Below are 13785 nucleotides of genomic sequence, written 5' to 3'. Positions count from 1 at the left end.
CTTACACAAAGGCATACAAAAAAATTACCCTGTAATAACACCCACCCCAAGTTCCAAGTTCACAAACAAATTGAGAAATGAAATCTATCAAATATACTGTGTTTTTCGGGCAATAGTAGACAAAAAAAAAAGTAAAGAAAAATCCAAATTTTATCTATTGTGATTTTTGGTGCTCGATTTTCTTTGCAAGAGTTGACACGGGGTAAACCATCAAATGAGAGCCCCATGTAGAATCGAACAACAAGCACTGATCTGGAAGCGAGCTGAATGTCTGTGTGAGTTGAAAGAAAAACATAAAAATGAGATTGTAGCACATAAGAAAAATAGAAATGGCTCAAAGATTATAAAATAGGAAAAGAAAAAAAGAAAAAACCTGTGACATTGAATGTGGAGGTGAAGACTCGTGGATGCAAGCTGACGTTAGCGGTGGGTCCGTCGTGGCTAGGTTCTCGTCGGCAGTTCCAGATGGTGGCGAACATAAAGAGGCCATTGGCGTAGGAAGAAGAGGCTGCTAGCGGGAAGAAGATGTTGCCTGGCGGAGGAAGAACGTGAGAGTGGGGGGGGAGTATTTGGCCTTTTGGGTATAATTTTAGAAAAATTCTATTCATAAGCCTCATAAACTACATACCATATTTTTTGTGATTTTTTTTAATTTTTTTCTCTTATTAAATGTGTGGTATATGAATAATGAGTAAAATAATTTAATTGTTTTAAAAAAATAAAATCAAATTTTTTTTTTTAAAAAACTTAAAAAAATAATAAAAAATAAAATAGTATATAACGTGTGAGACTTATAAATTGCAATACTTGCTAAACGAATATTTAACATTAAAAAAAAAAATACCGCATCACGTTTTGTTGGAGTATGAGAAAAAGTGATAGGTGTATACTGTATAGAAGAACTCGCCATACCCTGTGCGCATAGAGAGTGAAAAACCGAGAAAGAGAGCGAAGACGACATGACGGAGAGTAGCCCGAGAAGGCTTAGGGGTCACAAGGCCACGGCCACGTGCTGCATCGCCTCTCGCGAACGTCCTGGCCTCGTTGCCACTTCCGGCGAGGTAAACCGTAAACTCTCTCCTCTCCCCCTCTGTTTCCCTCTGGGAACGTTTTCTTCCATAATTTCTTCCTTTTTTGGGTGCTTAAGAGAGTTGGAAACACGGTCAATTTAAAATATGGAATCACGGGCTTTTCAATTCTGGGGACTTGGCTTGAGCATGTCCAGGTCCTCACTCTGGAGAAACTTTTATGGCTATTTGACTTTACTTTAGCTGAGGTTTTCACTTTTTAGATGAATTAAAACAATGTGGTGCTGTTATATTCAATGCGAAGAACCAAAAAAGAAAGGTCTTGTTATCTTCTCAGTTACACTAGGTTTTGGTTAGAAACGAGGAGGATTTACGATATTAAGTTAGTGAATCCTTAAGATTTTATGTTCTTATTCGGGGCATTTAATGAAATAGGATGGTTGCATTTGCTGGTTTGATATGCGATGCAAAGACGTACAACTTGTGATGGATGTTGCAAAGGAACCCATTTCATCATTATGTTTCAAGTCAGGTCGGTATGATTGTCTTTGTTAATATATAAATATTTTTATGGATTTTAAATCCTTAATATCTCGTCAATAGTTAATTCTGTAAAACCTGATTTCATTGGTAACGTATTTAGCGTTTGATTGAGTTTGCTGTTTACTTTATATTCAAAGCTTTACTTATTATCTTTTGCAAATAATTGCTGCTTGAATCAGGGAACGAAGAGATTATTAGTGTTTCTTCAGGAAAGGAGGTCAAGTGTTTTGATGTGCACATGGTATTCCTTTCTCAGAGCCTGTGTTGAATTTTTGGAATTTTTATGCATTTCTGATTTTAGAGTCGCTATTGTTACATATAGCTTATTGCACAGGGCTCATTGTTACATTTGTAGTTTCTAGAAAACAGTATATCTTATCATGGTCACTATGTGATGTTCTCTCTCTTTTTCCCCCCATTATTCTTTCGGAGGCCGCTGCATGGAAGCCATTGGAGACTTATACTTATAATAAAGAGGAGATAAATCAGGTAGAAATATTAGTCATGCATCTTATTGTCTAACTATAATCGTTGTAGTTTTCACTGATGTGTCCATATATTACTTCTGTTAAAAGTTAAAAGAGTGTAATTAGGTTCCATACTTCATATTGGAGATGGGTTCCTCATTGCTGTTTTTATGTTTAATTTTTTGTTTTGAGTTTGAGGTCGTTTCCTTACAGGAGCCAAGTTGGTCACATAAATTGATACTCATTCCTTGCAAGTTTTATCTATTTTTTAATTAAAAATTTGGAATATGAGTTTCCGGCATCAAAATAGAGTCAGTATTTGCAGCTACATTTTATGGCTTCTGCATTTTTTTTCCATCTACATTTCTCTCTGTTTTCAATCGATTTAAGGATTTAGCACTATAATTATTATTTTTAATATCTAAAAGAAATTTTATTAATATGAAAATAAGGATAGCCCAAGTACATAGGTAGTATACAGTTAGCACTATAATTATTTTGGGCCCTATTCAATGACATTTCCCTCCTGTTTTAGTGATGGTAGTTGTGTGTGTTTTTGTGCTATTCATGTTTTTCTGCTAGCTTATTGGTTTGCTAGACTACCTCTGTATGTCTAGGCCACAAGATGTTTTGGTGATGGTAATCTTAGCTCTTCCAAAATAATCTTGTTTCCATCTATGCAGGTTGTATGCAACTCTAAGTCCTCTTTTCTTGCTGCTGCAGATGATGGTGGTGAAGTGAAGGTACCTTCTATGAATTAATTCAATTGTTTCTCTTAGTATTGTATGTGTTGAGTTGTATGCATTTTTTTCAGCTCATAACGCTTTTATGCCAAATGTATGTTCACTGCATTTGTTATGTATTCAACAGTTTGTGGGGGGCGGGGGTTTAGTTTGGGGGAAGGTGTCTCCTAGCATCTGCTCAGCTTAGATTGATATGTTTTAGTTGACAAAAATTTATCTTCTTGTTGGGCCTTGCATGTCAGCATCTTTAACAATGCTTATTTCTGTCATAGAGGGTTTTTGTGAATATTTAAAATGCTTCTTTCTTATTGTGCACTGTTTGTACCCACATGTTTACTGTGGAGGCAACGGATCAAGTTGTGAATTATAAGTGTGCTTTTATTTATTGGAAACAATTCAGTAAAAGTCTCGAGTCACGAATTTTAAATCAGGAATTCATGGATTCTGTATATGGTTGATTATTTCTTTCAGTCTATTCAGAAAATTATACATTTCCATATGATATGTGAATTAGACATAATATAATAAAAATATATAATTTGATTTATGACAGAAGACATGATTTTACTATTGTGCTTATTCTCTATGATTTGATATGATTATTTTTACTCTTGTTGTTACCTCAAATACATCATCCTATCCTTTCTTGCAACTATTCTCAGTTAGTTGAAGTCTTGAAGGGTTTATTTTTTCAATTTAACCATTTCGTGTTTTTTCTTGATCTACTTCTTTCTTTGGCCAATGAAATTCATTTTCATCTTATGTTATTCTTAAGTGCAAGAACAAGAATAAAAGGTAGTAGTTCTTCTTTACTGTGGTTAGCTGCTGATCATATGATCTCTATGGCAGATCATTGACATCCACCAGCATTGCCTTTATAAAACACTAAGGGCTGGCCATTCAAGTGTATCCTGGTAAATTTAAAAGTATTCCCTGTTCAACCTTCACCATGTGCCATCTATGTAACATGTTCTGTTCTTTTACATTGCTTTACTTGTCTGTTTTGAGACATTTCTAGTACTTCTATCACCTTAACTCTATATTCTAGATCTGTAGCAGTGTGCAATTTCTTCCTTGGAGACCTTGGGAAGGTACTTATTGTATTTATTTTGTAACCCTCTCTCTCTCTCTCCTCTCTCTGATGTCCACTCACGCTTGCACTTGGAGTCTCAATGATGATATAGGAGCCATGGTTACTGTGAATGCAGCTAAGGTCTTTAGGGGTTCCTTATTTGACATTAATCTTCTCACATGTTGACCGAATGGTTGTTGAACTACTAACATGTAACATGAATGCTGTCTTTGCTACTTTTCCCAAAATCTAATAATAGTTTCTGAACCGTTAACAATTCTTTTGAGTACCAATTTCTGCTTGTGTATGTCAACAGTTATTACTGGAGGTCTTGACTCAAGGCTAGTTTTGTGGGACTTCTCCAAAGGGCGCCCTTACAAAATTCTTGATTTCGGTATATATCTGTCTACTCTGGTCTCTCCTTATCTCTAGTATTTGATTTTGCACTTTCCAAGACCCTAATGTGGTTTAACCAAAATGAGATTTGTTCCCCCACTTCTCATGGGCTTTGAAAAGCATCAAGTCTAGCATGCTAGTCTTGGAACATGAATTGTCTACCCACCTCGGCTTATATTATATACATCTGTTCCGAAACAGGGCTTAGTTTTTCATCTTTTCATCCTATGCAAAATGCTAAGCAATCCTTATGGTGAGAATATAATCTTCTTGCAATCTTGTAATTTGATGAAAATATATATATATTTTCAGTTGTAATTTCAAGTTCTATTTAACTTATAAAAAAAAACTGTCAGACCTTTGACCTGTAGCCTCCCAAAGATTGATGTGAGTATATGTTGCTTGGGCAATAGTTGCCAGTTTGTGAAGTTGTGGTTAAGAAGTGGACTTCACAGAAAGCAGGTCAATTTGTGGTGGAAATGGAATTTAACAAAATAATTGATAAAGAGTTAATTGAAAGCTTTACAGCCTCTCACAAATTATACAATGTTATTTTTTACAATAATGTGATATGTATATTACAAGTCAATTATAAAAGATGGATAGACCTTGACATTTGTCGCATGATTCTACTAATGATTTTATACATCATGAAAACAAATGGAGTCTTGGTGTAGTATCAATGCATGAACTAATTCAACCTTGCCGTGTTTTTGTTAACTGCAGGTTTGCCTGACGCGAACAGTAGTGGTAGTTCGGGACAATGCTTTAATCCTGCTTTTGTTCATGCACTAGCGGTTTCAGAAGTTGATATGTTGGACAACTTAGGCAAGATGTGTGCTGTCGCGAGGGGTGATGGTGCTGTTGATGTGATTAATATCGAGTTAGAACTTGCTGCCATGAGGTCAAAAAGCTCTACAAAACCCCGGAAAGGATCTCAATCAAGGTCTAAAGATGGTAGTCCTAGTGGCGAGGTAGAAAACCCAGATCAAAGTAGACAAAAGAGGTTGCATTTGGATTACTCATTTGGGGGGCATACTGCTGCCGTCTCTTGTGTGTAAGTGCTTTGCTTGTATGCAACTATATGAAACAAAACTTAGTTTATTTTAACAACTACTCGCTGCAGGGCATTCTCTTTGTTTGGGGAGAGAGGGAAATTCATTATTTCAGGAGGAAATGATAAGTCTGTGAAGGTCTGGGATTGGTCCAGATACCTTGATGCAGGGCAATCTAATGGCAACAACAATCCACATTTGAACATCAATCTCAGCAAAAAAGTGAGTTCTTATTGCATTTTCTCCGCAAACTTCTTGGATCTCTGTTTATTGTCTCTCTTTGTTTCTGTTTATATAGAGCTTCTCATCTTGTGTGCTTACACTTCGGCAGGTCAATTGGCTTTGCACCACTCCAACTGAAACAGAAAACCTTGTTGTTTGTGATACAACAAAAGTTGTGAAAGTCTATTCTGTATCGTAGATAAAAAGCTGCACGTTATTGAATTTGTGGATAGATATTCCCAACTTTGGAGGGCAAACCCATCTTTGGCATAGTGGAAGATTATCGACAGTTTGCTTAGGTCTCTTTTTACTCCAGGGACCATGCTTCATTCTGTACTTCCTATGATGGTTGAGATCTCAAGGATACTTGGCAGGAGTCTTAACAATAAGCTCAATTAAATGACGCGGTGCGGCTGCCTGTTTGAGGGCATATCAGTGAACTTTAAGATTGTTTAAGTTGGGAGTAGTTGGTCCAGTATATGACATGTAACTGTTATGGTAACTAGTTATATGTCTCTGGTTTTCGGTGAAGCCCCTCATGCCGTTGAGGATCTTACGGAGATCTATTCCTCGGGAAATGATTTTAAGGTGTTTTCATTTTTGTTACCATTATGATGTAATTTTTGTTTGTATTCCTTGTATACTCAAATCCAATCGGATTCTTCTGAATTCTACTAAACATCCCCCCATCTTAGGCACATTCACAGTCTGAATTTTTTTTTTTGGTGTCATTAATAGACATTTTCAGTTATACCTCGTCCTTTTACGAGCTTGTCTCCGGTGGTATATTCTTAATATTTGATTTTCAGGACATGGATTCACAATCATGTGGTATGCAGCTTGCACATCCTTGGGATTCCGCCACATTCCTCAGAATGCATGGCTTTTAACATGGATGATCTACCGATTGATGGGTTGTGCCAAATAGGAATATGTAAATCGCAGAGCGACTTCAATTTGGGGCTGAAGAAAGAGCCGACTCTTGATTGGAATGCCCTTTTTAACTGTTTTTATGTTTGAGAGACCGAGTATAATTCACCTCCCACAAAAGATCGAACATAATCTCAGATGAAACATCTCCAGAGAGGATGCACTGACTAACCGAACGCTAGTACAATCAGATTGAAGTTGGGTTTTTATGCCTATTACATAAGCGGGACCAACAAAATAATGGTCAAGAATTTGGGCAAGTGAATATTAGACCATCTACTGCCGAATGAGAAAAACCCATTTAACGGAGATTGTGGAAAAGTTTGTTTTCAAATTAGACAAATGCTCGTCACTATAAACCTAACATGATCCTTTATGACGGACCATTCAATCCATGGTGGTGGAATTTGTGGTCTGCATCTCTAACCTTGAAAGTAGTACTTGAAGAACAATGTCACAATTCCGACAACTAGAGCTAGCAACTTCGATCCATGGTTAGGCCTATTTTAAGAAGACCAAAGGTCCAAAACTACCTGACCCATTTAATAGTACTGCTGGCCTCAATCCATTAATGTAGAGCACCGATTGTGATGTTGGATGCAAGGCTGCTGATCTTCCTTGAAGACTTGTCTGCAATATTGTTGGTTAGTTAAAGATGTACCTTGCCCAACCGAAAGCTTCCTTAGACTTCCCGCAAAATTTTAAATTCTCTTTTCTTCATACCAAAAAAATAGACGTTGCTTCTCATCTCTCTCTGTCTGTGCAGATCAATGACACCAACACCCCAACCTACAGGCCCTTCCAACCACCACCCTCCAACCCTTCTCAGTATAATAAAAATGAATGCACCACCCTCTCACAAAGACCAGCAATACCCTACTTGGGAATAGGGTTATTCATATAAAGCCATCGAAGCAAGGACGATTGAGAAGCACACGGAGAGACCCATCGGAAGGTCTGGTTGAGGTGTTGCGTCCACAAGGAAAGGGGAAGTAAAAATAATATGATGGAGTCTGGGTTTCCTGTTTGCAACTCTTGTGGTGAGCAAGTTGGGGTCAATAACAATGGAGAGGTGTTTGTGGCTTGCCATGAATGCAATTTCTCCATTTGCAAGGCTTGTGTTGATTATGAGATTAAGGAAGGCCGGAAAGCATGCTTGAGGTGTGCTGCTCCATATGAAGGTAACTCTCCAGCTCTGGAATCTCAAATTCAAGTTTATTTGCGATTGTTTGAAGGGTTCATCTTTTGCATTATATTTGTTTGCGATTGTTTGAAGGTTAATCTTTTGCATTATATGATTCGGAAATGACCATTAAAGAGGATATCAACGTGACTATAACTAGCTCTGGGAATATTATGAGTTCATGTAATGCTCAACTGTTTTCTGACATATTTATTGGTGTTGAGAGGAAGGGGATTAGATCAAATCCTCTTTCGATTGTGAAATACATTAAATTACTTTCTTTAATTTTACCTTTCTAATAAAAAGAAATTACGTTGCTCTAATCTGGATTGCTCTGTGTCTTCTATAATAGGCAGTCTTCTGAATGCTAACGTTGGGATTCTTGATTTAAATTCCTAAACTGATAGTGTGACTATGAATCCTCTAGATAAGTCAATCGATGAAGCTGGACTAAAGGCATCCGGCGATCGATCCACAATGGCTGCTCACCTTAATGATTCTCAGGTAAGAATGTCACCATGCGTTCTTTATTTTACATACAACTCTAGTTGGAGGTAGTATGATTTATAATTTTAGGAAGTGAGATGAAAACCACTGTCCTTGTGATGGTGATTGAGAATGGTAGGATGTTCACAGCTTAGTATCATTCATTTTGGCAGGTACAGGATGTTGGAGTTCATGCTAGACATGTCAGTAGTGTATCTACGGTGGATAGTGGTAAGTAATATTGATCTCTGGTGTCATAATGATTTTTGGTCTGCTACGATAATTTTGGTAACTGATTGATGTTTTCTTGAAGAAATGAATGATGAATCTGGGAATCCAATATGGAAGAACAGAGTAGAGAGTTGGAAGGATAAGAAGAACAAGAAGAAAAAGGCTGCAACTAAGGCTGAAATTAAGGCTAAAAAGGAGGATGGAATTCCACCAGAGCAGCAGATGGAAGAGAAACAGTAAGTTCAAATAAACTTCATTTCAACTGAGAATATATTTTAGTTTTAAGTTGATCCTAACAAGAGGTCTCCTGAAGGATTACCCGAGGGAACATGTTTTTTCTTTTCCGAAAAACTATTACCTAGTCCATGTGTCGATTGATGGTTGTCGGTTGGATATTTTCTTTGTGGTAATCTGTGGATGAAAGGAACTAATCGTTATTTAATCTATTTCAATGGGATACATGAGATAGTTTCTCACATTTGTGACTATATATTTTGGACCATTCTCTAGTGAAATATTGATATTTGCTTTTGTCCTACAAAATTTATAGACATTAATGAGATGTGCTGATTTCTTTCGCAGGTCCCCAGAGGCTGTACAGCTACTTTCAAGTGTTATTCCAATTCCATCCAGCAAACTCACACCATACAGATGTGTTATAATTATGCGGCTTGTAGTTTTATCGCTCTTTTTCCATTACCGAATAACAAACCCCGTAGACAGTGCTTTTGGCCTTTGGCTCACTTCTGTCATATGTGAGATCTGGTTTGCTGTTTCTTGGGTATTGGATCAGTTCCCTAAATGGTCTCCAATCAACAGAGAGACATATATCGATGAGCTATCTGCAAGGTACATATGATCTATTACTCAAATTCATATTGTTGTAGATGTCAAAGGTCCAAGCTATAATATCTTGGAAATGGTTTAATACTGCAACAAGATTTCATGTACCTACCTACCATTAATGTCCTTATCCTCTGTGAAACTCAGATTTTTCTCGTTTCTGAAAATTTAGCATTAAGCCTGGTTAGGAACATTGTCAACGGGGTGTTTCTGCATGAACCCCATGCTAAATTACCCGCAAGTAAAACCAAAGCCTACTAGATTTGACATGCATGGAGAGATTAGAGAAACAGTGAATATAGCTATTGAATATTCACAAATGGTAATTAAGAGCTAGCATACCTGACGTTGGACCTGATTAATGAATGAAGTAAAGTTTACACATAAATGTATGAACTGTTGTTGAACTTGAATACGTACTAATGGTAAACTCACTGCCATTTCAGGTATGAAAGGGAGGGTGAACCGTCTGAGCTTGCTGCTGTGGATTTCTTTGTGAGTACAGTCGATCCGATGAAAGAACCCCCACTGATCACTGCCAATACTGTGCTTTCCATCCTTGCGGTGGACTACCCTGTCGATAAAGTCTCCTGCTATGTGTCTGATGATGGAGCTGCCATGCTTTCATTTGAATCTCTTGTTGAAACTGCTGACTTTGCAAGGAAGTGGGTACCATTCTGCAAAAAATATGCCATTGAACCACGTGCACCAGAGTTTTACTTTGCACAGAAGATTGACTACTTGAGGGATAAAGTGCAACCTTCTTTTGTGAAGGAACGTAGAGCAATGAAGGCAAGTAGCTGAAACTGCTTCAGGATGAAACTCAATTAATATCTTAATTATGTGTATGCAAATAGCCTGTTAGATTTATGGCAGTGATGAATTATGTATTAATGTGTTTCTGAAAGCAACCGTCTCAATGTTTGTTTTTGTTTTGTTACAGAGAGATTATGAAGAGTTTAAAGTGCGAATTAATGCTTTAGTTGCAAACGCTCAGAAAATGCCAGAAGAAGGCTGGACTATGGAAGATGGAACACCTTGGCCAGGGAATAACAGCCGTGACCACCCAGGCATGATTCAGGTCAATCTAGCCTATAGCTGATTTTCTAATTTAAAATTTAAGTTAGTTGTGCAATATTTAGCTTTCAAATTTCTTGTTTAGTACTGTGAATATTCACATAAATCCATTTTTCACCTCTTCAGGTTTTCCTTGGGCATAGTGGTACTCATGACTTAGAGGGAAATGAACTTCCTCGACTGGTTTATGTCTCCAGAGAGAAAAGACCAGGCTACCAACACCACAAGAAAGCTGGTGCTGAAAATGCTCTGGTATGTTTAAATTTCAACGAAAATAAATGATTGCATGGGAACATCAACATTTCAGTAACACTTGAATTCTTGGTTTTATTCAGGTTAGGGTGTCTGCAGTTCTCACAAATGCGCCTTACATCCTCAATCTTGACTGTGATCACTATGTTAATAATAGCAAGGCAATTCGAGAGGCAATGTGTTTCTTGATGGACCCTCAAGTTCGTGGAGACGTATGCTACGTTCAGTTTCCTCAGAGATTTGATGGCATCGATCGAAGTGACAGATACGCCAATCGCAACACGGTTTTCTTTGATGTAAGTTTAAAGCTAAAGCTAGCATACATGCTGCATTCGTTCAAATAGTCAATGCTGTAATGGCCATGACAGATCCCTGCATAATTACACCAGTTGTGGAGCTTTTGAGATTTGAGAATATCTTCATCTCAATTTCAGGTCAACATGAAAGGACTAGATGGCATTCAAGGACCAGTTTATGTGGGAACAGGTTGCGTTTTCAACAGGCAAGCTCTTTATGGCTACGGGCCTGCTTCTTTGCCCAGCTTACCTAAGGCTTCCTCCTCCTCATCGTCATGCTCATGGTGTGGATGCTGCTCTTGTTGCTGCCCCTCCAAGAAGGCCTCTAAAGATCCCTCAGAAGTATACAGAGATGCAAAACGTGAAGAGCTCGATGCTGCCATATTTAACCTCAGGGAGATTGATAGTAAGTCTACTTATCAAGGCAATTGCATTTTATGGAAATAATTAAAAGACCTTTCAATGATTAGGATGCGTTTTCCTTGTGCAGATTATGATGAGCATGAAAGGTCAATGCTGATCTCACAGATGAGCTTTGAGAAAACTTTTGGCTTGTCCTCCGTATTTATTGAGTCTACGCTGATGGAAAATGGAGGAGTGCCTGATTCTGTCAACCCATCAACATTGATCAAGGAAGCAATTCATGTCATTGGCTGTGGTTATGAAGAGAAGACTGCATGGGGAAAAGAGGTGGACTTCTCTATTATTGCAATTGGACAAGAATGCGAAATACATTTCAACACCTTTGTTAATTTAGGATTCCAACAGACAATTGGATTCCATCTACAAACATTTCAGCATTTACACCTGATCTTTCACTTGAGCATTAACCATTACTAATCTTACTTTGGAGACAGTGCATTAATTCAAAATTTCGTGTTCTGAATTTGCAGATTGGTTGGATATATGGTTCGGTCACTGAGGATATTTTAACGGGTTTCAAGATGCATTGTAGAGGATGGAGATCAATTTACTGCATGCCCGTAAGGCCTGCATTCAAAGGGTCAGCCCCTATCAACCTTTCTGATCGACTGCACCAAGTTCTCCGGTGGGCACTTGGATCTGTTGAGATTTTCCTTAGCAGACACTGTCCGCTATGGTATGGATTTGCAGGAGGCCGCCTCAAGTATCTTCAAAGACTAGCCTACATAAACACCATTGTTTATCCATTTACTTCCCTCCCTCTCGTTGCTTATTGCACAATCCCAGCAATCTGCCTTCTCACTGGAAAATTTATCATACCAACGGTAACTTCTTCTACTTACCCTTAAAATTAAAGATCAAGTCTTGCTACAGTCCTGTTTTTCATGTTCATTTTCCACAAAAGCTATTTTCACAACATACCTTTCCGTTTGATGCAGTTGTCCAACGTTGCAAGTATGCTCTTTCTTGGCCTTTTCATCTCCATTATTGTGACCAGCGTGCTTGAGCTGCGGTGGAGTGGTGTCAGCATTGAAGACTGGTGGCGCAATGAACAGTTCTGGGTGATTGGAGGTGTTTCGGCCCATCTCTTTGCTGTTTTCCAAGGATTCCTGAAGATGTTGGCCGGCGTTGATACCAATTTCACAGTCACTTCAAAAGCAGCCGATGATGGAGAATTTGGTGAGCTCTACCTTGTCAAGTGGACAACAGTTTTGATCCCTCCGACAACACTCATCATCGTCAATATGGTGGGTGTTGTGGCTGGATTTTCTGATGCTCTTAATAAAGGATACGAAGCATGGGGGCCACTCTTTGGCAAGGTTTTCTTTTCCTTCTGGGTCATTCTCCATCTTTATCCCTTCCTAAAGGGTCTCATGGGCCGCCAAAACCGGACTCCAACCATTGTTGTTCTGTGGTCGGTGCTGTTGGCCTCAGTCTTCTCGCTTGTCTGGGTGAAGATAAATCCCTTTGTGGGCAGTGCTGATGCCTCAACCGTCGCCCAAAGCTGCATTTCTATAGATTGTTAGGTCTCTCTCTCTCTCTATTGATGCTTCCCAGAATTTTCCATCCAATCTGATGATGATTATGATTGCCATTTATTAAAGTGGGAATCATGCTTAGCTCTTTGTTGAGTGTTCCTGACATATTGATGTAAGTTTTGGACAAATACGTATTGATCTTTTGAGTGCTGGATAATCTGTTTGCGAACTGAGAAAAATATTTTCTTCCATGAGTTGAAATTCTAGGATGCCAGGAAAGCACCTGTCGAATTCTTTTGTTTGATCTCCTATCACTCGGCATTAATCCATCATCTTAGAACAGTAGAACTGTTGGTTGGTTAACATATCACTTTCACATTGTCTGACAAGGACTTACACCCATGTTTTTAGGGAATAATGTGGGTTCGAGCCACAGAATATTGGCCTCAACGGTCACTTACACGAATGTGCACTAAAATTTTTTACCGTTTCTTCACCACTAAACTTGAGATCACAGAAAGTAGTTTAGTTTGATAATCTACCCCAGTTGCTTCTAACCCAATCTATGAAAATAAACATTTTCTAGAAGAGTTACGGGCTAGTTTAGGTAGTGGAGTATTCTTACTACTATTTATTATTTTATTATTATTTTTTATCTACTTTTCATTATTATTCATTACTATTCAATATTCTATCATTACTTTTTCATTATTATTCATAAAATATCTGAGATCAATTCACTACCCAAAAATAGAAGAGTTAAGTAGCATTTTGTGGACAAAGTTCAAAGTAGTGTCCTTGCAAACTTGCATATTATTATTGTCATTATTATGCCTTCCCAAATTTGGCAATGAAATTATTTGAGAAAGTAAACAACAAAGAAACCAAAACCTTGAACATAGGACAAGGGCATATGGCATACTTATATATATATATATATATAAAATGAAAAAAATAAAATTATACTTATCATGTATCCCTAAATTATCGTTTGAGTATCAATCTAAAATATATCACTTTGGCTTTATGTTGGATTTTGTTGCTTATGAAAAATAATTCA

General features: G+C 37.8%; 1 protein-coding gene across 1 annotated transcript; it reads left to right on the top strand.

Annotated features, from left to right (window-relative positions):
* Nucleotides 1–855: 855 nt before the first annotated feature.
* On the top strand, nucleotides 856–13022 carry LOC109011298 (cellulose synthase A catalytic subunit 8 [UDP-forming]). The gene is made up of 25 exons (XM_035688293.1): nucleotides 856–1061; nucleotides 1464–1560; nucleotides 1751–1812; nucleotides 2004–2060; nucleotides 2722–2781; nucleotides 3631–3687; nucleotides 3830–3872; nucleotides 4170–4247; nucleotides 4976–5306; nucleotides 5376–5526; nucleotides 5636–5721; nucleotides 6275–6357; nucleotides 7389–7637; nucleotides 8067–8143; nucleotides 8299–8356; nucleotides 8439–8592; nucleotides 8939–9205; nucleotides 9646–9991; nucleotides 10143–10280; nucleotides 10403–10528; nucleotides 10612–10824; nucleotides 10963–11230; nucleotides 11315–11514; nucleotides 11718–12071; nucleotides 12186–13022. The coding sequence occupies exons 1-25, from the start codon at nucleotides 960–962 to the stop codon at nucleotides 12771–12773; spliced, it is 4245 nt and encodes a 1414-aa protein (XP_035544186.1). The 5' UTR covers nucleotides 856–959; the 3' UTR covers nucleotides 12774–13022.
* The last annotated feature ends 763 nt before the right edge of the window (nucleotides 13023–13785 follow it).

Source organism: Juglans regia, chromosome 3 (assembly GCF_001411555.2).
Source record: "Juglans regia cultivar Chandler chromosome 3, Walnut 2.0, whole genome shotgun sequence".
NCBI lineage: Eukaryota > Viridiplantae > Streptophyta > Magnoliopsida > Fagales > Juglandaceae > Juglans > Juglans regia.
Note: the sequence above shows the minus strand (reverse complement) of the source record. Positions and strands in the feature narration are given on the sequence as shown.

What these genes read in the sequence shown, in the direction of transcription:
- LOC109011298 (XM_035688293.1), top strand. Translation starts at nt 960, where the DNA reads ATGACGGAGAGTAGCCCGAGAAGGCTTAGGGGTCACAAGGCCACGGCC. An exon ending in AGTGTTTTGATGTGCACATG is followed by an intron (nt 1,813 to 2,003) that starts GTATTCCTTTCT and finishes ATTCTTTCGGAG; the next exon opens with GCCGCTGCATGGAAGCCATT. An exon ending in CTCACCTTAATGATTCTCAG is followed by an intron (nt 8,144 to 8,298) that starts GTAAGAATGTCA and finishes TCATTTTGGCAG; the next exon opens with GTACAGGATGTTGGAGTTCA.